This window comes from Eptatretus burgeri, chromosome 4 (genome assembly GCF_056783735.1).
Source record: "Eptatretus burgeri isolate ZD-2024b chromosome 4, Ebu_testis_v1, whole genome shotgun sequence".
In the NCBI taxonomy this organism is placed as follows: Eukaryota; Metazoa; Chordata; class Myxini; order Myxiniformes; family Myxinidae; genus Eptatretus; species Eptatretus burgeri.
In genome coordinates this window covers 84,257,786-84,281,974 of record NC_140964.1, presented here as the reverse complement: position 1 = coordinate 84,281,974, position 24,189 = coordinate 84,257,786, and the positions used below count along the sequence as shown (strand labels likewise).

General features: G+C 42.5%; 2 protein-coding genes across 5 annotated transcripts in view; one reads left to right on the top strand and one right to left on the bottom strand.

The window, feature by feature from the left end:
* Window positions 1-24,189, top strand: part of LOC147028569 (polycystin-2-like protein 1) — a 123,095-nt gene that overhangs the window by 89,586 nt on the left and 9,320 nt on the right. Inside the window, exon 15 of one of the 2 annotated variants that reach the window (XM_085879091.1) lies at window positions 14,365-14,808. The exons of the other annotated variant lie outside the window; for it this stretch is intronic. Within the exon in view, the coding sequence (XP_085735217.1) occupies window positions 14,365-14,445 (81 nt within the window). The 3' untranslated portion in view covers window positions 14,446-14,808. Of the gene's footprint in view, window positions 1-14,364; window positions 14,809-24,189 lie in introns of those variants that run through there. 2 annotated transcript variants of the gene reach the window in all.
* LOC147028568 (uncharacterized) overlaps window positions 15,574-24,189 on the bottom strand; it is a 33,319-nt gene continuing 24,703 nt past the window's right edge. For all 3 annotated transcript variants that reach the window (XM_085879104.1, XM_085879102.1, XM_085879103.1), the window contains 3 exons: window positions 23,503-23,785; window positions 18,111-18,195; window positions 15,574-17,303 (listed from right to left, as the gene is read on the bottom strand). In XM_085879104.1, coding sequence (XP_085735230.1) covers window positions 17,223-17,303; window positions 18,111-18,195; window positions 23,503-23,785 — 449 coding nt within the window. In that variant the 3' untranslated portion in view covers window positions 15,574-17,222. The remainder of the gene's footprint in view (window positions 17,304-18,110; window positions 18,196-23,502; window positions 23,786-24,189) is intronic.

Below are 24,189 nucleotides of genomic sequence, written 5' to 3'. Positions count from 1 at the left end.
CTAACATTATGCTAACATTTTAATTATTAACATAACATTAATTTTAATTATTATGCTAATCTCATAACATAACATTATGCTAAAATATTATTAGCTAACATTATGAAAAGAAAGCAAACCACACTCTTTGAGTGTTTTCGTAAGCCTGGCCCTGAAGTTCCTGCCGCTTCGGATGACACTAAAGAAACTACAGAAAAGGAGCAGCCTGATGCTAACGCCACACCTAGTAAGTGAAAGTCGCATACAAATTAGTTAATCTCTCTATAAATAGAGGGAGGATTGGCTAATTAATTATTGGTCTATCCTAAGGCGAGCTCAGGGAGGACGGAAAACTACCTGAACATTTTGAGGTATGTTTGGACGTTTTCGGAATTTCTATCGTCATTTTATGTGTTTAAAGAAATCGCGGCTTCGCGGCTCGGAGTGTCACGCCTAGGATAGTTGGAGGCCGCAACTGTTCGGGCCCCCCTTTAGCGACCAAAATGGCTTCTTCCACCTTTATAACTGATATCGCCGGATGCCTGACGTTATTACCTGCACGATGATGTGTGTGTTGAATTTGTGTGACTCTGTGTTGTCGAGTTATGAGCGAATAAAGGACTTCGCGCCGCTGGCCTATTCGAATAACGTTAGGCCTTACGGCTGTGATGCAGTTTCACTCTCCCGGCTCTCACGAACGAACGGAAAGATATTTTGGAATTCTGTTTTCAGATTTCGCAGTCGATAGCCATCGGCTAAATCCCAACGTCGAAAACCAGGTGAAAATCGGAGGATTTTTGGTATTTTGGCGACTAAAGCAGCTTTGGGTACTTTGAGAACAGGAAATAAAATGCGCTGATTAATTCCCTTTAGCGGCGGTTAATGCAAATCATTTTTTCATCAGTACTTGGAGGTAGGTGAGGTATAGACCTACGAAACGAGGGGTTTCATTCGGTTGTCGGACTTGTGATGATTAAATTACAGAAAAAAACGATTGTTGGCGGGCCACGTGCATTTCGGCGCCTCGCCATCGAAGGGAACGAAAAATTTTCAATATGTTTTCGGATTTATCAGTATCTATAGGGTGGTAATGAGATTACCTCGAAAATCCCATTAAAAACGGCTTATGTTTCGCAGTTTAGCCGCGGCTTGCATTTCGTACTGGGAAAAAAATAACATTCCGGAAGGAATTTCTCTTCCACCATCATCCGAATAATTTTCCCGTCGGCACGAGGACATAGAGGAAGGATAGACTGACAAAATAACGAGTTCCACTAAGCTCTGTGACTTATAATGATTAAATTAGAGATTTTAAAGGCAGCGGTGGAAAAATATGCAAATTTACTCAAACTGCTCTGACGAACGAACGGAAAGTTATTTTTGAATTCTGTTTTCGGATTATAGTGTGTGTGTGTGTGTGTGTGTGTGTGTGTGTGTGTGTGTGTGTGTGTGTGTGTGTGTGTGTGTGTGTGTGTGTGTGTGTGTGTGTGTGTGTGTGTGTGTGTGTGTGTGTGTATATATATATATATATATATATATATATATATATATATATATATGTGTGTGTGTTTCAGGTCCAGGCAATAATATTGTCAGTTAGCTGTGAACCATTGATTGGCCCATGAGGATGACTATTAGGCCGAGTGTGCTGTTTCCTTCCCTTGAGTTTGGCTTAGGCCTTTCCCTCATCCTTATAGTGCTATTGTTCATACCATAGCTCATTTAAAAAAAAAAAAAATCTTCATCCAATTTAGTGCTTAACTTCAATGCTAAAAACTCGTGCACTTGAACCTGGTGATTACATGCAAACTAGCTGCACAAAGCTCTCTTGGAAGTGTCAACATTGGGGTGGGGGGGGGGGCTCTGACACCTGATGCATTCAGACTATTCCAGTCTCTAACAGTTCCATCGGGGCGTGCAAAAAACGAGAGACTCCCCTCCTGTGGATTAATATTGATCTGAAGAGAAAAATCCGCCACAAGAAAACGTGTGTGCGTGTTTGTGTGTGGGTCCAGTAATTAACAGAATACAATGCTGTGATCACACTGTATCTCCTTGTTCCTTTCTCGATGAGAACTCCTGGCCAGCCTTGTGGACTGAGAGTCAGGCTATGGAATTTAAAAACCAGCATCCTTGGTTAGAATGGAGGGACAGAAAGTTTGGTAAATATCGGCCAACATGCAAATCTGCGGTATAAGCAATTTGAATTCATGAAGTTGATTTCTACGTGCAAATGGAAGGATAGTTAATTCATGGTCATCTTAAAGGTGCAGTAATTTCAGACTTTTACACAATTAAATTCCTAAATGGTATGTTAAATATCAATAGTTGTCAGATAATTAGACCTATTGAAAGAGTGGAACATTTGTCTCCTTTCCTGCCCTTGTCATGAATTGGTTAGCCATGGTGTGAAGATTGTAAACTGTTCATTAAATACTTTTGAGTAGATTTTGGCCTTGTTCAGCACTCGGTGCTATTGCTAATATAGATACAAAATGGACAACTTGTATGATGATGGTAATTAACCTCCATCCATCGAAGATGGATGGAGGTCACTGTTTTCACCCCTGTCTGTTTGTTTGTGAACAGTATTACGGAAAAACTCCTGGACGGATTTTGACGAAACTTGGTGGGGGGATTAGGTATGGTCCAAGGATCATGCCATTAGATTTTGGACTTGGTCCAAAAAAAACCCAGAAAATTTTGCAACTTTTTTCAAAAAAATTTTGATTGTATTTGAAAAATATTTGATTTTTTTTTTTTTGCATTTCTACATGTTTTAACTGATTTCCAAGCCCAAAAAAATTTGTTGGAGAAAAAAAAAAAATTTTGCAACTTTTTTTCCCAAAAAATTTCGATTTTTTTTTTTTTTTTTTTTTTTTTTTTTTTTTTTTTGGGGCATTTCTACATGTGCGTCGATCTCGTTTAGTTTATTCAATCGTGGTTCAGTAGAGTCTGATCCGTTTTGACCTACAATGAATAGGATATCAGGTTCACTGAAGTGACCCATCAGTATTGGCGGCAGAGGTTTTGCACTCTACCGAGTGCTCCCCTCAAGTTAGCCATCCATGTTTTTATTTACTTCCAGGTTGTGCTATTTGTAGCACTACAAAATCAACTGGTGTCTACACAGAAAAAAAAAAGTGTCCATATCTGAGGAGTGGGTTTCCTTTAAGATCCAGTCCTCGGGCTCAAACAGAAACAGACAAACAGTCCTGGCCTCCTTGAGGAACAAGGTTCGGCGACATCAGATGTCCAGGACACACGAAATAGCTCAGGAGCTCACTGAAAAGGGTGGACAGGATTTACTTGGAAATGTGGTGAGAGCTGTGTCAGAGACTGTGTTAGCTGAGACAGATGCTGTATTCAGGACAGCATACTACCTTGCTAAGATGAACCGACCTTTCACTGACCATGACAATCTCATTGAGCTTCAGAGAAAAAATGGTGTCAGCATGGACACTAGTCTGCACTCAAGGTACAGTTCCACAAAAATCGTAGAACACATGGCAAAATCTGCCATGACTGTCAATGTGAAAGCCTCTATAGATGGAGCTACTCTGGAATTTGTGTTTCTGGAGCTGGTTGAGCTGGAAAGCCAAAAGGCAGAGGGTATAGAGGAAGCCCTATTGAGCTGTTTGGACGCTGCAGGCTTCAGTGAAGAGTGGCTTCAAAAGAACTGGATCTCATTTGTTTCTGATGGAGCCTGTGTCATGTTTGGCAAGAATTCTAGTGTGGCAACCAGGTTGACTGCAAGGTACCCTAACCTCTTCACATGGCACTGCATGAACCACCGTTTGGAACTGGCTGTGTCTGATGCTGTGGATGAGGTTCAGTCAATCAACCACTTCAAAGCATTCATGGAGAAGATCCACAACCTCTACAGTCAGTCCAATAAAAATTCACGGGAACTTCTGGAAGCAGCACTAGAAGTGGACTCACAAGTCAAGAAAATTGGCAGAGTTTTAAATACGCGATGGGTGGCCAGCAGCTTCCGTGCTGTAAAGGCTGTGTGGAGATCATATGAAGCACTCAACAGACACTTTGAAAATGCTGCGGGAGACCAAACAAGAAGCAGCAAAGAGAGGCAAACTTACAGAGGTCTGGCACATCGTATGCAAAGCAAGGAATTTCTGTGTGACCTTGCACTCATGTACGATGTACTGTCTGAACTTGCAAACCTGTCTCAGCAACTCCAGGCCCATTCAATCACACTATTGAGAGCAGAACAGCTTCTAAAGCGCACCATCCAATTGCTGGCGTCATTCAAAGACTGTCCAGGAGAGATGTTGGAGGTGGCATTAAAAGCAAAGGCTTCAGGGCATTTTTGATCGGTTTCCCTGGAGTCAAATGGAAAGCTCGCATCAATCAATGCAAAGCAATTCCTACAAAGTCTGATCAACAATATGGAGAAGCGCCTCTCATTTGAAAGTGAAATGCTTCTTGATCTCGGCATTCTGGACACAAGCAACTGGCCATCAACACCTGGCATACGGTATGGTGAGTCACGAGTGAAACGACTGTGCAGGCGGTTCAATCTTTGTGAAGACCAAGCAGTTAATGGTATGAGAGATTTCCTTGAGCACCCTCATAGTGATCCGGAAAGCCTAAAACCTCTCATACGATGCATGCAGACCATCCCTTGCAGCACGGCTGAGTGTGAAAGGGGTTTCAGTCGAATGAAAAATGTATGCACGGACAAGAGATCTGCATTGTTGTTGTCCAATGTAAGTAATTTGATGATTATCAGCATCAATGGGCCCCCTATGTCTTTTTTTGAGCCAACGAAGTACATCACAACATGGTTGAGAAGCCATCGCTCTGCCACACAAGCAAGGAGTCAAAGCCCACCTCAGATGCCTGAGTACAAACATATTTGGAAGGTTTTGGAGACTACCAGGCTAGCTACCCCACCCACCCCCTTCTTACCTCCCCCCACGCCCACGAAGATTATGCGACTCGATTAAGCAATAAGTCCCATGCTCTTCTTGATCCTTATTTTGAATATGAATAGACATTGATTTTCAAGATCACTGACTGGCATTTTATCTTTGAACTAATCACAAATATAATGTTTATATTTTTGTAACCTTAATTTATATTACTTTCACAATCCATCCCTTCTTGGCTTCATAGATGTATGACTATATACATTACACCTTACTAGAATTTTTAATATTGATATTTTGAAACTCTGCATGTTTGCATACAATTGATGTTGTGCCCTTTTTATGGACTTTTTAATATTTGTCATATATATTTTTTTTTCTTTGTAAAATTTGCCGCAATTCGGTCTTTAACTGCTATGGCAAGTGAATGAATAAATGAATGGTTTGGAAGACAAGTGAACATACTGTTTTAATTCGTATCCTCCAGACATGCAAAATCACTAGGGATCACTAAACGGTAGAAAATCAGTCCGAAGCGTTTAAATCTTCCCAGCTGTTATAGTCTGTGTTGCTATAATTTGTTGATAACACATACCCAGTCTTGTAGAATGCTCTCAATTGTGTGTGGATGCATGTAGTGTACGTGTTAGTGCCGTGGTGCTTCTGGGGTGTCTCTCCAGCACAGATGTGGCGAAGGTGGGGAGGGATTCGGGGATCATCACAGTATACTCACTACAAAAACCTAGACTACACCACTGACGTATGGGCATGCACTAGTATGAACAAACCTCAGAGGATTTTGAGTTCAATGTTCATGTCCAGTTTTCTTATGCCTGAGAGAAGTGGGGGCGCAACCCCCCTCCACCCCCAGTGAATTGGGGAGGCTTGTAAAAGGCACATTAAAGGAATCGAAGATGTGTGAAAGTGCAGAGTGGAAGGTTGTTTTGCCACTAAGGTTCCATTGTATGAATGTAAGAACAAAGTGGGTTGTAATGTAAGAGCTCCTGTTGGAGTGCTTCAGGAGTGATGTGTTATCATAAAAACATCCAAGAAAACACAAGTGTTCTGATTAAATCACCAGAGGCAGGCACACGGCAATAGTGCTACGAGATTAAAATATTGGTCAGGCACCTGTGGACCTAGTGGACAATGCCGCTATGAATGTCTTGTACATAGATGAGCTCGTGATTATGTTCTCTTCTTGGTTTAGACTGCAGAGCCTTGTTCATGGTGGCCTATTGGTTGAGAGCCTTGTTCAGGGTGGCATGAAAGTGGATTTTCCCATCCCCAGTAAAGCAATCATTCTGAAACTATTTTAATATGCAGGTTTTATTGTGCAGCACTCACAATAATTAGTCATTCATTGTATCAGTACGTGCGCCATCATTTTCCTTGCACCACTGAATTTGTCATCAAGTCCTCTTAGACATCGTATGTAGCAGCGTACATGTTTCTTCTTGTGACCGGTCTTCCACTGCACTTCTTGTGCTTCACACCTCCTGCTTCAAAAGCCTGTTTCTTTCACTTTAACATCTGTGGTGGATAAGTGTTTCCAAAGCATTTCATAAAAGCTGCCCACACATGTGCAATTGATTAGCTTGTGTGTCCTTTCATGCACCCAAACACAAGCAACCAATCGCTCTTCGACACTGTAACAACTTGTCTGCCATACTGCCGAACTTCATACTGACTCCCATGTGTTTCAGCATACCACATGGTGGTGGAGGGTGGAGGGGAAGGGAGGGAGGTGTGAGAAATTTAGCAGGGGTAAAGCGATTTTCAGGTCACACTGTAGAAGTGGGAGCAACTGCATATAAAGGTGGCATTGTAAGGTGCTTAGTTCAGTTGGAGAGAGAAGAGTGTGCCCTGATTTTAGGTCATGCTGCTTTGATGTGATGCACTTGGAGATTGGCCGTTTAATTACAGAACTGATTTCCAATGTGTCCTTCTTGATGCCATGGAAAGCAAGGCCCTAAAAATCATTGGGATCTCCCAGGATGCAGCTGAGCATGTAGATCTATTACTTTCCCATCGCAGATAGGTGTCCTCTCTCTCTCTATTTCATTGCTTCCTTTTTTGGTGTTGCACCCTCTGCCCTCTTGGCTCTGTCCCTCCCAGGTTTCTGCGGCGTGCATGTGGTCTACCAGTAACATTTCTTGTTAAACTCCCAAAATCCAGTCGCACTGCTCACATCCACTTGTTTGTTCCTCTTTTCTCTCACCTGTAGAATTAACTTCCCCATTCTGTTCAGTCTCAACCATCCCTCCAGGGCTTCAAGATCATGAACTCGTCACACAACCCCCCCCCCACTCCCCAGGCCATACTCATGAATCATGATGTCTTCTACCCCAAATCACCCCATTCCCAAGCACTCTCCTTTTCCAGGTTATTGTGATTTCAAACCCCCCCCCCTTTCCCTCATCTCTTTTTGTTTGTTCGCTGTCAGTTGGTTTGTTCCTGTTATGTTTCATCCCCATGTTCCCTTTCTTGCTGTGTTTCAGTATGTGCAACTTGTTCACCCCCATGCATCCATCTCCCCTTCCCCCCCCCCCTCCCCCCCCCAACCACATCCTTGATCTCATTCTCACTTCTACTCTAATATTGGTGTTTCCCCCTTTCCATTTTGTTCATTACATCCTGCTCTAGTTATTACATGAGACTCGATCACATACACAAACCCCCACCAAAAAACATTGTGCTCAGTTTGCAGGTACGGGCACAGCTTTTGAGCTGATTTTGCTTGTGAGGCATGGTGGACGAACTGTTTTTTTGACTGGCCATCCATTGTTGTGTTACTGCTGTGCATGTACCTGAAGATGGACCTTCCTTCTCTGGTGTCAGGATTTCAGGGCTGGGCCACTGTGGAGTCTCAATTTAATCGAAGCCGAGACTGTTCCTGACTCCTGCACTTTCATGACCCTCCATGCAAATTGTGCATTTTTATCTTTCGTTGTGCCTTGAGATAAACCTGCAATACGAATCGATCCTCTATCCTTCCCCCTGCCCCCCCCTCATTTTGCATTCTATGTTTTGGGTTTGATGTGTATGCAGCTATAAGAATAATTTAGAAGAATACTGCAGCAAAATGAATTTATTAATGTGGAATAATATTTTTCAAGGTTACAAGGAAATCCCAGGAAAACACACAGGTGGGGGCCATTCAGCCCATCATGTCTGCATGAACACCATACTAAATTATCTACACAAGATCCAAAGAAGAAAATGCAAATTTATTTCAATTAAAAAAAAAAAACTATTTATTTTAAGTTTTTGTAGTTTTTGTCTCCCCCCCCCTCAGGGGAGGGGGCATGGGCTTGGTTAAAAACACACATCAACCACACAACACCCCTTGATGAGACCGATTCATTTAAATTAGTAGTCACTGAATTGTGTTTTATTTTGTTGTAATTGTTCAGTTGATGTGTGTTGATATGTAGTTAATTAGTTCACTAACCATTTGCCTCCAGGCAGAGATTGAAACAGTTCCCCTCATAAAATAATTATTTTAAGATAGATTTTTATTCCACTAATTTACTTGCAATCTTAGATTAACTATTTTTGCATGTATATGTATATATATATATATGTATGTATATGTATATATATATATATATATATATATATATATATATATATATATGTATGTATATGTATATATATATATATATATTGTGGCGAGAACAACCACGAGGTGGGGGAGGTTACGCCGTCTCCCACCAGACTCGGAATTGTAGGCCATCGCTCCGGATAACTCCGTGAAGTGGCGGGTCACTTAACCGACCGTGGACGCCAATACCTCCAACGCATAGTGTCGGGTCTTTTTGTCCAGAACCAATTTACCAAATTAACCACGTGGTGTCGTCTACCAGGGAACCACACCCTCGGCACGTCTTTCTCGAACCGGGTCACTCTCCCGACTGCGGTAGAGTTTCAACTACCGACAACCAACTCCGGTTCGACAACCAACTCCGGTTCGGGTGCAGTCGAGCAGAACTGCCAAAGCCGTGCCGGCTGGGATGAGCAGATTAACGGGAACAAAGACCCGGCTAAAACTCAGATCTGGACCAATGAAGGAAAGGACGGAAACTAACTGGGAACATTTCTACAATTGTTTTATTTACAATAAAGACACAGCAAGCTTATCGCGGATATACAGGAGATTTACAATGATCGAAAACACTTATGCAGTTGTACTTAGCAGACTGCACCACACACACAGATGAAATTTAAACCCAGGTGAATTCCAAAGGACCCCCGCAGCCAGAGAGGGAGGTGAGCTGAGTTCGCAGTTCTTTTGAGTACTTGAGTCTCGGGGAAAGGAATGCTCCGTGGTGCGGCACCTGCTAACAGTCGTACAGTCATGTCCACAGCTGCCCGTGTGGAGTTCGGGTCCATGGAGGAGCTCGAGTGGGCCGGGACCAGTAGTCTGGCCAAGACGTGAGCAGAGCCAAGCAGCGGGAACCCCTTTGTTTCCAACCAACTCCGACCTCCAAGCACTCACTAATGAATTCTCTGACCTCCAAGTGCAAAACGAGCGACCCCCAAAGAACTGACGATGGTGTCATAATTTATCCATTTCCCTCAGCGGGGAGGGGCCTTGGTGAGGCTGACGTCACTGTCCGCCTTGATTGGACAGGGCTTCCATGGGTCCGCCCTTTCTGGGTGGGGCCACGGCCAGGCACCGGCGAGGCCTGCCCACTCCACGTGTGTTTGGGGAAGGTGAATGACAGTGCAGCCAACACTGCGTACGTTTGGGGAAGCCAAGAAGGAACTGTGGACGTGAAGATTCTGTCTCAGAAAAACGAGCCTCCAGAGACAACAGGTGGACCGTGGTACGTTGTTGCCAGCGAACCGAAGGCTGCAAGCGCTCGGGTACCATAGATCGCAATGGAGGGGATATAAAGATTTATTAACCTAACTAAACAAACATCGCAACGCACCCCCTTTCGCTTTCCCATTACACACAAGGAGGGGTTCTGTCTGCACATATACTTAATGCAATAACTAACTTTGGTACAACTGTATGTTGAATGCACATGGTTACGAGAACCGTAACAATATATATATATATATATATATATATATATATATATATATATATATATATATATATATATATATATATTTTATATATATATATTTTATATATATATATTTTATATATATATATTTTATATATTTTATATATATATATATTTTATATATATATTTATATATATATTGTTGCGGATTCCGCGCCCGCCGGCGTGCGAACGGCCACGTAACTCGAATCGCGGCACGTCGCCCACCGGACGGACAATCCAGTCGTGACCCTCTCGGACTAACGCCGGGAACCAGTCACGGGTGGACCTTTTGGTCTCACCGCGATCGAGCCAATCAGCCCCCGCGTGGGATAGGGTTGCTCGCCAAATTCGACCTACCTAAGTACCCACGCGGAGGGTAGACCGGGCGATCGCACCTCGCCGCAGGTCGACTTCGGACACGGGCCACTTAAGCGACCCGTTCCGTACTATCAGAATAACCGAGCGGTGTTATCGTCGACCTCGACGGTTCGATTAATTATCGGGCGTACTCAGCCCACTACCAACCCTTTACGTGAAGCAAGATGAGGGTTCAATGGGGGAAAAGACGAAGCGAAGCGGGAGAACAGTTCAACAATAAAGCACATTTATTCGCGGCACACGGGAAGCACACAAATACAATTCCACCAAAAGCACACAAAAAAAAGAAAACACAATTCCATTTACACAAAAAGCAAATGTAAAAGCGAAAACAATGCAGAGCTAATACCGACTACCGAGCACACGGCAACACTTATACAATTCTACTTCACAGACGGCGCCGACAACACATACCCAAAACCAAGGAAAAGAAACACCCTCAAGGATGAGGCGGGCCTGAGGCCGAGACCGGGTCGCGCCTACCCGTCTGGTGATGAGACGCGGAGCGGCGATGGCGCCTCACTCCGCGGGCCTCGCGGACAGTGCCTGGCAGGGGGTGGGAAAAGGGGCCCCCTTGGTCGCACTATCTCAGCGCGGGGGGGAAACAGGAGGGGGTTGCTGATGCTCGGGGTATAGAGGGTCTTTATTATCCCTGGTGTGCGTCTCCACCTCGGCCAGGTCGCGCTGCCGGCCTTCCTCGGGCGTGCAGCTCCCGGCACCGTCGCGAGCACCCCCTCGTCTGCCTTCGCCGCTGCCGCCTCTCCGCCTCTGGACTCTCCGACTCTGGACTCTTCTTTGGGCTCTCCTCGTTCGACTCTCTTCAGCTTCTCCAGCTACTGCAGGCTTCGGGCTCCAGACTTCCACACTCTTCTCACCGTTCCGACTCCTTCTCGTTCGCCTGACTGACGAACACCGTCCTTTTATCCCCCCGTAGCTTCGCCTTTGACCCCCTCCCTTTGACCTTTCACCTCGCTCCCCATTGGCCCGAGAAAAAGTGGGCGTGAAGGCTTTTTGATCCACAAATTTGCATATATCGATCGTTCTGGAGGCGGGGCCAAATCGCCCCTCGCTCACCGATTGGACGGCAAAAAGTGGGCGTGTGTCGTTTTTGATCCGTTTTTGAAGCACAAAATCCGTGATTTTGTACACGCTGTTCAACGTGCGCCCTGCACGAGTCCAACACCGGTACCCACAGCGGGGCAAGAACGGTGGCGATGCTACGGTTGCGAGGTGTGACGTGAAGGTCGTGGCGGTTGTGGTGAAGCGGCGTTGTGGTTGGTGGTTGATGTTGTGGTTGTGGTGGTAATCATGGCGGTTGGTCCAAAATAAAGATAGTAAAAGAAAAACGGCTATCCTGAAGAGTCGCAGCTCGCATAAATGACATGTATTCCCACTAGACAACGGGTTTGGGCCTAACTACACATATACTTGCCGAGATACCTCACCTAAGGGACCTGAATGGTGGTTTGCGAATCTGGTAACCACAACAATATATATATATATATATTTTATATATATATATATATATATATATATATTTTATATATATATATTTTATATATATTTTATTTATATATATTTTATATATATATATTATATATATATATATATATATGTCATGTGTAACTTTAATTTGGAGATCTAATGGAATAATAAATTGAAATTTATTTTTTGTCTCCTCTGTCAACTTACCATGGCTATCTCTATATCTCTGGTCTCATACTCCCATTTCCTTCTCTCCTTCACCTAAATACTCACCTCCCTCCCCACCAACCCCCAAAACGATCTGACCCACTCTTTCTTATCATTTTGTCCTCAACCCCTCCCTTTCCCATCCTCAATGGTAAAAAATTTTTACCCCCTCTAAAATTTTTTTTAACCCACTCCTTCCTTTCCTGCTCTCTTTCTCGTCCCATTCACATTTCGTTATCATATATGGAGCTCCTCACATGACTCAACACGTAAGAGCACCTACTGGCAACAGCTGTTTTTGTTTACATTGTTTGAAGTTACATAGTGGAGTGAAGATACAGACATTAATAAACATCAGTGGATAAATACATATAGTGCAGTACTGTATAATGATTTGTACTTTGGTTCGGAACATCGTCTACCATCAGTTCATATGAGAAGGCTGGCCGAATAGCCTGGACTAGAAAGTATGCACATTAGCCTCTAAGCTGTCCAGCCTGGGTTGGAATCCCAACCCGGCTATAAACTGTCATCCTGGTGTTTCACAGGTAGGGTGATTCATCAATATGTGTGCCATCCCTCGGATGGACATGAAACGGGCGTCCTGTCTGCTAGCATTCATTGGTGGCTGTAAAAGATGGTGTCCTTCACGAAGAGAAGGCGAGCTATCGCCAGCACCATGGTCAAATTCCAAATTCCTGCCCTAACTACTGCTTAGAAGACAATGGCAAATCACTCCAGAAGCTGCTTCGGCAGCATCGACACTCTGAAGAGTATGGTACATGAGAGAGACACAGAGAGAGAGAGAGAGAGACAGGCAGAGAGGCAGGCATTCCATGCAGCATCAATTTGAAACTATTCGCCAAACAACTGCTTAGCAGGCTATTAATGTCAACAATCTAGGGTGAGGCAAGGGTGTTGGTCAGCATTGTTGAGGTGAGGGAACAGACAAGCAGGAAGGAGAAGTCGGATATGATCTTGATAAGAAACTAAACTCATTGTCATTGTGAGTCTCATTGTCATTGTGTAACTCTCAATGGAATCCTCTCATCTCTTCCACATTAGAGGGTGGAGTTCCCAAAGGCAGTGTATTAGGCCCAGTCCTATCATGTACATTAACTCCCAACACTGGAAAATTATCTTTTCCATTTTGTAGATAACCACATTCCATATGATACAACTTGTAACTGACAGGCTGGAAGCAATTCCATCCCTCTCTCCATCCATCCATTGGGACCATACTCTGTGCAGAGCGTTGGTGCTGCCTAAGCAGTCTCCTTGGCTATTGGGCACAATCCTGGATGGGTCGCCACTCCGACTCAGTATACCAGCATGCTGGTATCCCTCTGATTACTGAGAAATGAACATATGCTGCTCCACGTAGCATGGACCCTTGGATGTACCATGGATCCACGCAGCATGGACACTTGGAACATGATTTTCAATCCAAGAAAATCCCACAATCTCACCCTCTCTCCAGAAAAATCATTAAATACACCCACCTATGTAGTTCCCCAATCAATCACGAGAATTGTTTCAGCCTTACTATTAGCCATGACCTCTCTTGGGCAGAAAATTTATTAAAATTATACTCAAAAGTCGAATGTAGACTGAGCTTACTTCGTTGTGCCAAGTTCGTTCATAGTAAATTTGAACGAATGCTTTCAGCCTATAAAAAGTATTTTCCTGCAATTCAATGAACTGCTGATGTGCCCTGTTTGCTGGTGCCTCTGCTTTCCATCTGTCTCTCCTGGAGGCTGTCAAACCACAAGCTCCAAGCCTTGTGCTGTGGAATCCAAATATTCCACAAAGAAGCAGAAGTACAGAGCCTGCTGTTTTCTACTCTCAACCTTCCTGAATGCTTTCAGGTTGCAAGCATTCACTCAGCAACTCTCTCCTTATGAAAGTTCTAAAATCATGACTTACTGCTCACCTCTACTCCTTTGTTACTCTTCTCTCACTTGTGCCTTCCTCAGCATGTTCAATCCCTCTCTTCCCTCCAGGACCTCAAGCTTGCAGGACACCACCATCTTAAGTCATCCTCCATCCCTACCCATGATTTTTTGCTTCCCTTGTTAACCCTATGACTAAATCTCTCTTTATTTGCAGGAGGATAAATTTACTTCCCTCTCCTCTCTCTCTCCTCCTTATTTTTGTTCATCCCTTTGTCTTGTTCATTTGATTTATCAAAGTGTTGTCCCACTGCCCCACTTGCTGAGATTTGCCTCCTCTATCACCTCATTCTTCGATGAACCTAGATTTTGTAACAAAAAAAATCTTGTTTGTGCCACAATGACTTTGCAACGTTTTTGTTTTTTTTAGTAAAATGCTGTTTCCTTTTCCTGTACTCTTCCCTCATTCAGGAAACTGATAATCCAGATTGTTGGGAGGGTGAAGGTGGGCAATTCCACAACTCTGAACCTCCTACACCTTCTGGACACTAAGGCTCCTGTTTAAATTCTGAAAGCAGTTGCCCTCCAGGACATGGGATCCTATTCTTGGAGGGGAAGAGAGGGTGGTGGGAAATGAAAACAGTTCTTCATGGATAAGAATTGCTTATTATAACAACCCTGTACATTCTCAAAATTATAACAATACAAAGTATTTTTAGAAGAGGGACTATAATGTCTTTCATCTGATACACAATGAAAATGAATGCCCTTAAACATTCCACAACCTCAGAAACACGACATTACTTGTTTTTATCGGTCTCGTACACAATTATAAAGATGTCATGTGACATTTTCTGAGAGGTGACATGGAAACTGAAACACATTACGATTTTAATTATAATTACAGCAAACAGATGAACAGAAGTGTGTCTTTATTGAGGTGTTATCATGGATTACACGTTTATTTAATATGCAATGTATAATCATAGGACTGTCATCTCACATGATACCAGACATTGCAAAAGTTTTATTAAAGCTTTGTAAAGGACATCTTGATTAGTTCATTGTATATAGTTCACTAACAATTAATGAAATGCAAACTGCATTGCACCAACATAATGAAACATCAAGTAGTAGCAGAAAAACAAATAATTTTAAATCTCTTTATAAAGGATTTTAAGAACTTTTTCCTCCAATGATAGCTTATGCATCGATAGTCACTGAACAAATCACAACTGTGGACATTTTGGTAGGGGATAATATAAGTACTTCACTGTTTGTCATTCAAAAGTAAAAACGAATTTTTTTTTTTTTTTTTTTTTTTTTTTTATTTATTTATTTTTTTTTATTTTTTTCCTTTTCTTTTTCTTTTTCTTTTGACATTGTGACGTATCAATTTATTATAACTTATTTACTATATATTTGAAAATTGTTACAAATCTGGCCAATAATCACACTTGTAAAGTATTTCAGATTATTATATGCCACTTAAAAGTATTTAATTTGATTTTCAAATGTATAATCGACTTCTCAATGAATGTACTAACTTTAAACTCATCAAAGATAAATATTTGAAGCACAGATAAGTGAGAAGTGTGCTTAAAGGGTTAATCGGTGATCAAAACAGAAAACCAATGTGAGAATTAAACTGGGTCGTCATTTTGTTTTGCATCTTTAAAAAAAAAACGATTGTGCAGTGACCATTTGAGAATGGAATGAATCAGAATTTTTATTTCGTGTCTCTTTTGTTTATGATTATTGTCATTGGCATCATATCTTATCAAATATGAAATAACGATGATATTAATTTAACTTGGACAGGTGATGGACGTGGAAACAATTTCATTTTTCTCATCATATTATAACATCATTTTAAGAAATATGTCTTCTTAAACTTGGACATATGAGCGCAGCATTATTCGTTCTTTAAATGCAGTTATAAAGACATTTTTTGACATTGATTTTTAAAATGTAGGTGGAAAAAAAAAAAAAACCAGCTCAGGGGCGGCGTATCACGTGTGAATTTAGCCTAACCTTGCGTTTGCTCTTATTACCCTGGGATCTCACAAAACTTCTCTCTTGTGCAAGTACTAACAAGGGACTCTGTAGCCTGGAGCATTTTTGCCTGCAGTATATATATTTGGAGGGCACATTCAGATTACTATTTTTCCTGCAGTCGATACTTCTCAAAAAACAAATTCTAAATTGTCTTTTGCACTCATACTTTCATGGCCATATTCCAAATTGTTTTTATAGGTGGAGTAAGTTTGAGTAAGTCTCAGTGGAGAACCACTCCAGAAAATCCCACGAGTTAATAATAATAATCTCTCTCTCTTAATATGAGTTGCCTTTAATAAAATGGTGATCCCATTCGAGGCTCAAATTTCTTGCATATTGAAAATAAGAGTATGGAGACATTCATACTTTGACAGTTAATCATTTAGGGCCGAATTTACAAAAGTCACTTAGCAAGTGTCTTGCAAACACACGCCTAATCCTTAATTGCTGACAAAAATATCACTGTATGTGCACAGCTAATCATCCATCGAAATAGCAATTCACGAAGGGAGATATACAGCCGGTTAGTTGTAAGCATCTAAACAGCCGATTAGCCTGTGAAACACATACATATCTCCAACATCGAATTGAAATGATGCATTTGCAAAGCATCACAGTGCCACAGACAATTGTTGGAGGGGATTCAGTGCATTGCCCCTCATCGTAGGTTAATCCTGGTCATTGTACACTAAATTCAGCAGCCAACGAAATGATTCCTTTGAGTCTGCAAATCCGGACAAATTTGATATTGTCAGACTTCTCCAGAGGTTTGCATCCATCTTCAATGATTCTCAATGCACATCAATGAACTTCCCTATTCCTATCCTCTTCTGCCTTCTCTTGAGCTAATTCGAGCAAACGTCCCATGTAAACTCCCAATTATAACCGATGCAAAATGCTTGCTTCAAGGCCTTAAACGCACTCTGAAACATGCCCTCACCGACGTATAAAAGTTTTGTTGCATTTAAATGCTTGTGATTTGGTTTTGATTGCGCATTATATAAAGTCTTCGGCGATTGGTGACTAACTTTCAATGAGTGACAATCGCACGATTAGCGATTCTACACATGTCCAACTCTTAAACACCTTTCCTAAATTTGGCTCTTGATGTTTAATTCCCATCTTTCATTTCATAGGGTATTTATAGGCAAAGGTAATGGTTAAAAAAAATTAAATGAGCAACAGTCAAGCATTGCATAAAAATGGACAAAGCAGATTCAGCATATAGACAAACAGGCAAAATGAACAGCTGTCTCAAACAATTTGAAAATTCAACGATGGTATTTAGTAATGGAAGAGAGACACTTGAGTTTCACTTTGCAAAGAGAGAGTTGAGCTGGTGATTCTTTCAGCTGGAAGAGACAAGTATAACAATAAGACTGATGATAAGTGAACACACATTATTACAATGAATGGATAGAGTATATGTTACAAACTTGGCTTACATGTCACATGCTGTAAACGTAACATGCAATTTTCGGATCAAGATCTGGATATGAGAATTTTTTTTTTATTTTCACCACTGATTTTTTACCCTTGAGAGATGGGGCCAAAACAATAAATAGCATGATATCTCAAAAAGTTATGACCAAACTTGGTGGATGAGTTGTTTAGATGACAAGAACAAACCAATTTGGTTTTGGTTCAGGTCCGGATCCAGATCCGTCCTTTCAGTGAGACGCAAGATGTAAACTGTTTAGCCTGGCGGAGGTATGCACTCTACCAAGTGCCCTTGTTTGTTCTGTTTTATCTTCTCCACGAGCATCGACTCTATATAACAGAAAAATATTAATTTTGCATTTACCTTTTTGTGCAAAATGCTCATCCCAGAGCCAATTGAGTCAAATGGATTAAACTGAAACTGCACTAAAATTTATAAGCCTAAGAATTATGAGATATGATCATACCTCTTTTTTTATTACTTTGCACACTTACATGAGAAAAGATGCTTAGTTTCTTTCCTAATAATTTCTGTTGAGGTAGGCATGCCTTGTGGATTGCTGATTTGCTGCAAAAATAATTTACTTGGTGGGTGGGGGGGGGGGGGGAAGCTCTGTGAATGTAGTCAATAATGGTGTGAAATAAAATAGTTGGCAATACAAAATATACTGTGCTATGAGCAAAGACATTAGAGACTGAAATTAAAAGAGTAAATGCACCTTCACTATTACGTAACGCCCGTAGTTCATTCCACATGTGAAAGTTCGATTTTCACCAGGAGGTATGAATATAATATCAGCACAACTTGTGGAGGAGGGGAAGACAAAAGAGAATACTGCATATTAGTTCCAAAAATAGATTTATGAAAGCCATGTCAACATTTTCGTGGATAAACTTACCATGCCAAATAGCCCCCATATCTTTTGAAATGCAGTTATGAAGGGTAATAATCCCAACAACTTTCCTCACTTTTATTGGTAGTAACATACAATTGTTGCTACCAAATACAGCTGAGCATTGCACTGAGGTACATCTCAAGCAAGCTTTTCACATATGGATATACATGCAATTACAAATGTTCTTGTTCAGCTGGGGAAACCTCTTTCAGAGATTTATCACTTCATGATTGACAACTGTCACCAATGGTGATGCTTACGGTGAATCCGACTGTCAAATTATCCCCATCTTCAATGTCTCCTGTATGTCATGCCGAAGAGACTCCCTGATGCTATGGCATTTTTTTTTTCTTTAAAGGAATGAGACTCATGGAAAAGCAAGGTATAACTGATAGTGGGACAACCATCAAGGGAATGCATGAACAGGAAAAGAGGAGGGGGAGGAGGAAAGGAAACTGAAATTAGCAAGTTAGATGTTTGAGATAAGTAAGGTGAATGGGGATAATAAAGATCACTGTTCTGAATAGGAGACAACAGTAGATGGTGGTGTACTGCTTACTTTGAGGGAAGTTTATATCATGATGGGAAGGGTGAGATGGAGTAGCCTTTGGAAGGTGGTTCGATAGATGGGAGAAGCAAGCAATAAAAGAGTTGAGGTGTGCAGTCAGCCTGAATTTTAGAAGTTTCACCAAGAGGGTAATATGGGAGGAATGCATGCATCATGGAGTTGCTGGGGAGGGTTGGCAGACAGAGCAGAGGAAGCCATGTTGGAGAATATATTGTAAAAAAAAATAAAAAAGATCACAGACTTGCCTGTGATGTGAGAGCAACAGACCTTGTGGTTCGACCCATCGGTTGCTTCCGTCAGTCAAAAAGATGTTCTGCCCGCCTCTCATATATGTAAGATTATTTACGAATTTCAGTGCCAGCGAGATAATGTCTATTTTATTGAAATGCAATGAGGAATTCCATGACTTTGCCTGTAATTGTAAGCAACCTCACAGGCCTATAGTTGGTAGGGTCTGTTTCTGCACCCTTCTTCTTACAGATGGAAGTGATGTTTACTGGCTTCCATGCAGAGTGGAGTCAACCAAAGGAGAAGGACAGCCTGAATCAAGCAGATAGAGGGGGAGCAAGAACAGTGGAGCAGGATTTGAGAACATAGGCACTGATATCACCTGAGCCCATCACCAAAGAAGGGTCAAGGCTGGGCAGAACATTCTTTTCCTTTTTTAGGTGAGAAGGCCACAGAGTTCAGCAGACAATGGGAACATGAGATATGGAGGTAAAGACAGAGTGTAAACATTATGCTTTATTCCAGTTGGTGTTTGAGGTGAAGGAAGAGATGGAGAGGGAGCATGCACCAGAGACAGACTTAACAAGGTGCCACCATAACTTGGAGGAAGAAAACTGATTGGACAGTTCAGCCTTGGCATTTGCAAGTTGGTGTTTTCTGGCATGCCTCAAGATAGACACACTTATTACAATCCTTATGAAATGAACTAAAGTTACCCTGAGTCAGGTTAGCCTGCTGAGAAAGGAAGCTGCTTGTCCACAACTTCCTCTCTGCAGGACGTTATGTACCAGGGTTCGGAGGATGGATAGGAAAGTCTCAGATGGCATTGGTATTGTCTGCTGTTTTGACTGAACAAGCTCATTTGTAGTCAAGTTAACATGACAGATTAAGATCATAGACTGCAAAATCTGTAAATACTTCCTGATACTCATTGACTGCAGACCTAACCTCACTTTATGCACAGGTGACGTGCTGACAAAACCACGTCTACCGCACTGGCTGAGAAAAAAAAAAAGCATCGACAAACAGCCCTTGCTAATGCTTGCTTGAAGAGTGTATATGTCATGAGATCATGCTTCAATCCTTCATACTTCTTGGAATAAAGGAATCTTCAAGTCAATTTTTCATTTGACCCAAGGTTTATTGTGGAGCTTGGACATACATCATGTGCATGAGAAAAGTGTGAGGAGACATGTACTTTTTACACAAACTAGCAAATGTAACTAAGTGTATGCCATATGTAGGATGTAGGGGTAACAGAGTAGATAGGAATGAGGAATACATATTGTTACAGATTTCCGCGTGTGGGCGGCCGCGTCTAGCTAATAGTGGCCGCGCTCGCCCACCGATGTAGCAATCTAGTCGCAGCTTTCGGAACAAGCCAAAATCCCGCTACAGGTGTGTTTTTAATGCACACCACAGCCTAGTCAACACTCTACCCGCGCTACAGGGTCCGATCGCCGAATGGTCGATTTACCTAATTAATCGCGCGGGCAGACTACCGAGAGACTGTACCTCAACGGGGCCTGCTTGGAAACGAGCCGCTTAAGCAGCTCGCTCCGTTTTGGGATAACCGAGCGGGGTATTATCGCGAAAGCCCTGTTGGATCCGATTCTATTATCGGCTATTAAAAAGCCAACTCTTATTTCGAATGCAATACGGCAGTTCAATTTGAAGGAAAAGGACGCAACAAACGGGTTAACATTCACACAAGGACATTTATTTATAAAACGACACATATGCAATCATGCAGTCATGCATGCAACCAATGCACGTATGGGACAAAACGCAAGCAATAGAAAGAACTACAACCGTTCTATTATTATTTATTTACATGCATTTAACAGTTCTACTTCCAGACATGGCGCCACAACGTTCATTCAAAACCCCAGAAAGAAAAGGCCCGGGCTCATAAGCCTTTAATGTTTCTCAGAGCTTGGGAGACCGAAGGAGCTCCAAGAGACCGCACTGGTTACCTGCCACCTTTGTGGCGACTCGCTGGGTGCTCCTTGGCGTCCCGTCCACACGGCAGCTGGCGTGACCGTGGCCCAGGCCTCGTCGAGTGGCCCGATCGATCGGACCTAGTCGACAACACCTCAGAGGAACGAACGGGCCTTTGCTCTTTCAGAGTTGATGCTCTCTTAAGAGCCCGTCCATTCCTCCGCGTCGTTTGGACTGTCCCGGGGCCCGATCACCTTGGACCGTTATGCCGCTGGTTGGCGACTCCTCTCCGGCCTCTTCCCAGCGACCCACAGCTCGGCACGACAGGCTGCGCTCCAGGCTCCCATCTCCCCCGCTCTCTCCAGCTCCTCACCGACTGCAGACTCCAGACTCCAGGCTGATCCAGCTCCCAACACGGCTCCACACAACTCCTCACAACTGCGCGCTTGGCGTTTCTGCGCGCCTTTATATGGGATCCGTGAGGCAAGGTTTTGATCTCCGATCCCTCACTTCTGACCCCCCGCTGGCTCCGCCCCTTTCAATCTTTTGATCCGATTTCGATGTGAAGCTCTGAGAGAGCGGACGTGGGTGAAATCAACGACCCTGGTGCCAACGAAGGAGTCCCTGCATCTGGTGGCAGAGATGTTATTCGTGGGGAATTCGCTGGCGCAAAGATGGCGGCGCAATGGCGATGACGGTGAGGCGTTGCTGTTCGTTGTTGCGTAGGTTGTGAGGGGATGTCGTTGTGGAGATGGTTGATGAGAGCGATGTTGGTGGTGGAGGTGGTTTTTGTGAAGTGGTTGGTCCAAAATAAAGATAGTAAAAGAAAAACGGCTACCTCAAAGATCACAGCCCGGTTACACGAATAAAGCCCTTAGACATCGGTGGGGAAATCTATCTGAACACAGACTTATCGACATAACTGATCTAAGGACCTATATGGTGCTCTGTGAATTTCCACAACCGTAACAATATATTGAAGCTATTCTAAAAAAGGTTCATATCAAATTGAGTGGCATGCCCATTTTTCATTCACTTTAAAAATTTTCCTTTTATATGGCTCTGTGTTGGAATTAGGAGGCTTTTATCTTTTGCCAATCCATTGTTTCATCTTTGACATTGTTGTTAGATCTTGTTACTCAGATAGACCATTTCTACAGATATCTTTTGTCGTGTACACCCTGAGAGGATAATGATGCACACCCCATTAGGACACCTTCCCCTCACCAACCCCCCCTGCCACCCTCCTCCGGGAGAGCCTCCAAGTACATGCTAAGTTCGGTCGAGGTTGGCCAAAAACTGGAGGAAGAGTTAGCGAACAAACAGACTGTTCCCACTATATAGTATAGATGACAATATAAGTACAAGTAAACATTTGACAAATCATTACTATAAATCAGACAAACATGCAATCCCAATATGATGATTCATCGGCTGAAGTGTGAGCACGAAGCAGGCCAATGAAAATTGGCTGAAGCAAGGTGAGGAGGCCAACAGAAATGCATTGCTCGAAGGCGTTTCAAGGAGCTCATACTTTAATATGAATCACAAGGTGAATAGTGTGCAAATACAAGTACATATCGTATGGTATGTGCTCAGCAGCTGCTTGGCAGTGTTCTCATATTGAAAGTTGGTTGCTTTCATGATGTTGGAGGGGGTACGAATAAGATAGCATTTTAAGTTAGCATGGTCTATGTGTTCGTGTAGGTGAGAGCATTTACTGTAACCAGGGACCTGTTTGAGTGAAGTTGTCCTGCTCTTATGTTTGCCATGAGGGTTGGTATAGTTGATGTAGGCATTGGGAAGGAAAGCATAATTCATACATGTCCTATGGATGGATAATCACCTCCTGTGACCCATACTCTATTTCTATATCTATACAAGGGAGGAATCAAAACATTTTTCATTTTTCACAAAGTTTCAGAGCCAAAACCACCAACTTCTATTCCAATAATGTGAGGGAAGTCGCTTATTGCTGGGAAAGTGTGTTTTGCTGATAAAAAAAAAATTACAAATAAAGGACATAAATCTGTATTAATTTATCCATCCATCAGGACCATACTCTGCACAGAGCATCAGTGCGACCAAAGCAGTCTCCTGGGCTATTCGGCACAATCCTGAATGGGTCACCACTCCAGCATATGATACTCAGATGGCTTAATCATCCCAGCAAGCTGGTGCTCACTTTGCCAACCTCAGAAAGATGACTGAATTAACTCCACTTTGTATTAATTCAACAGCCAAATAAGATTTGAACTCAAGATCCTAGGATCCCAAGCCAACCGCCCTAACCATTAAACCAACAACAGGCATATTAATTTGTGCTGGTGCAAAAACCATTCCTTCATGGTTGGCTGAAAAAGTTTTTGGCTCCTCCATGTATTAGGCCACAGAATTTATATTCAACCTTCTTATTGTTGAGTTGCATCCTTTGAATTTCAAATAAGAAGAGAGGAAAACATTCTTCATGCCACTTACCTGTATTTATTGGCTTGTAACTGTACAGAGACCTCCACATTAAACAGGCGCAAAGCATGTGCATCATGCCGTGCACTGATGCTTAAACTGTAAACTATGACCGGAGTGCTTAGTTTGAGTGACCACCAAGGATAGCTCTCAACACGTGTGACACTGCACCAGCCTGAACAGGTGACAGAAGGAATCTCTGCCCCCCAGGCAGTATCTGGTCCAAGAGCAAGCTCAGGTCTGAAGTCTGTGTTCAATGAACTCGACTGGCTTGGTTCAACGTAAACTACTGTGCCTGTGGAGTAGAGGATGGACAAGGTTAAAAGAAAAAGAAAAATAAGCAACACTTCACCACTTCCTCCTTTTATTTCACGTGCACATTAAACCTCAAGCCCCTTTCTCCCACCCTAGCCTGTATGTACATGTCCCGAACTTCATGTTCGTAGAGTAAGACAAAAAAGACACCCTTTATGTTTGCCATGTTGCAAAGTGTGAGGGCGGTAGATCTGATTATGTTTAGTTTGTGGATGATAAAGTTCTCATGGTACCACGATATTAGAGGAGGCCAATATCAATGTCCTTCAACCCAACCAAATGTGCCGTATTGAAAAGCTCCAAGAAGACTCAAATACCTGACAGTAATGATACCTTTTGTGGCCTGCAGGAAGTATCCTCATACATATACACATCTGGGGGTCA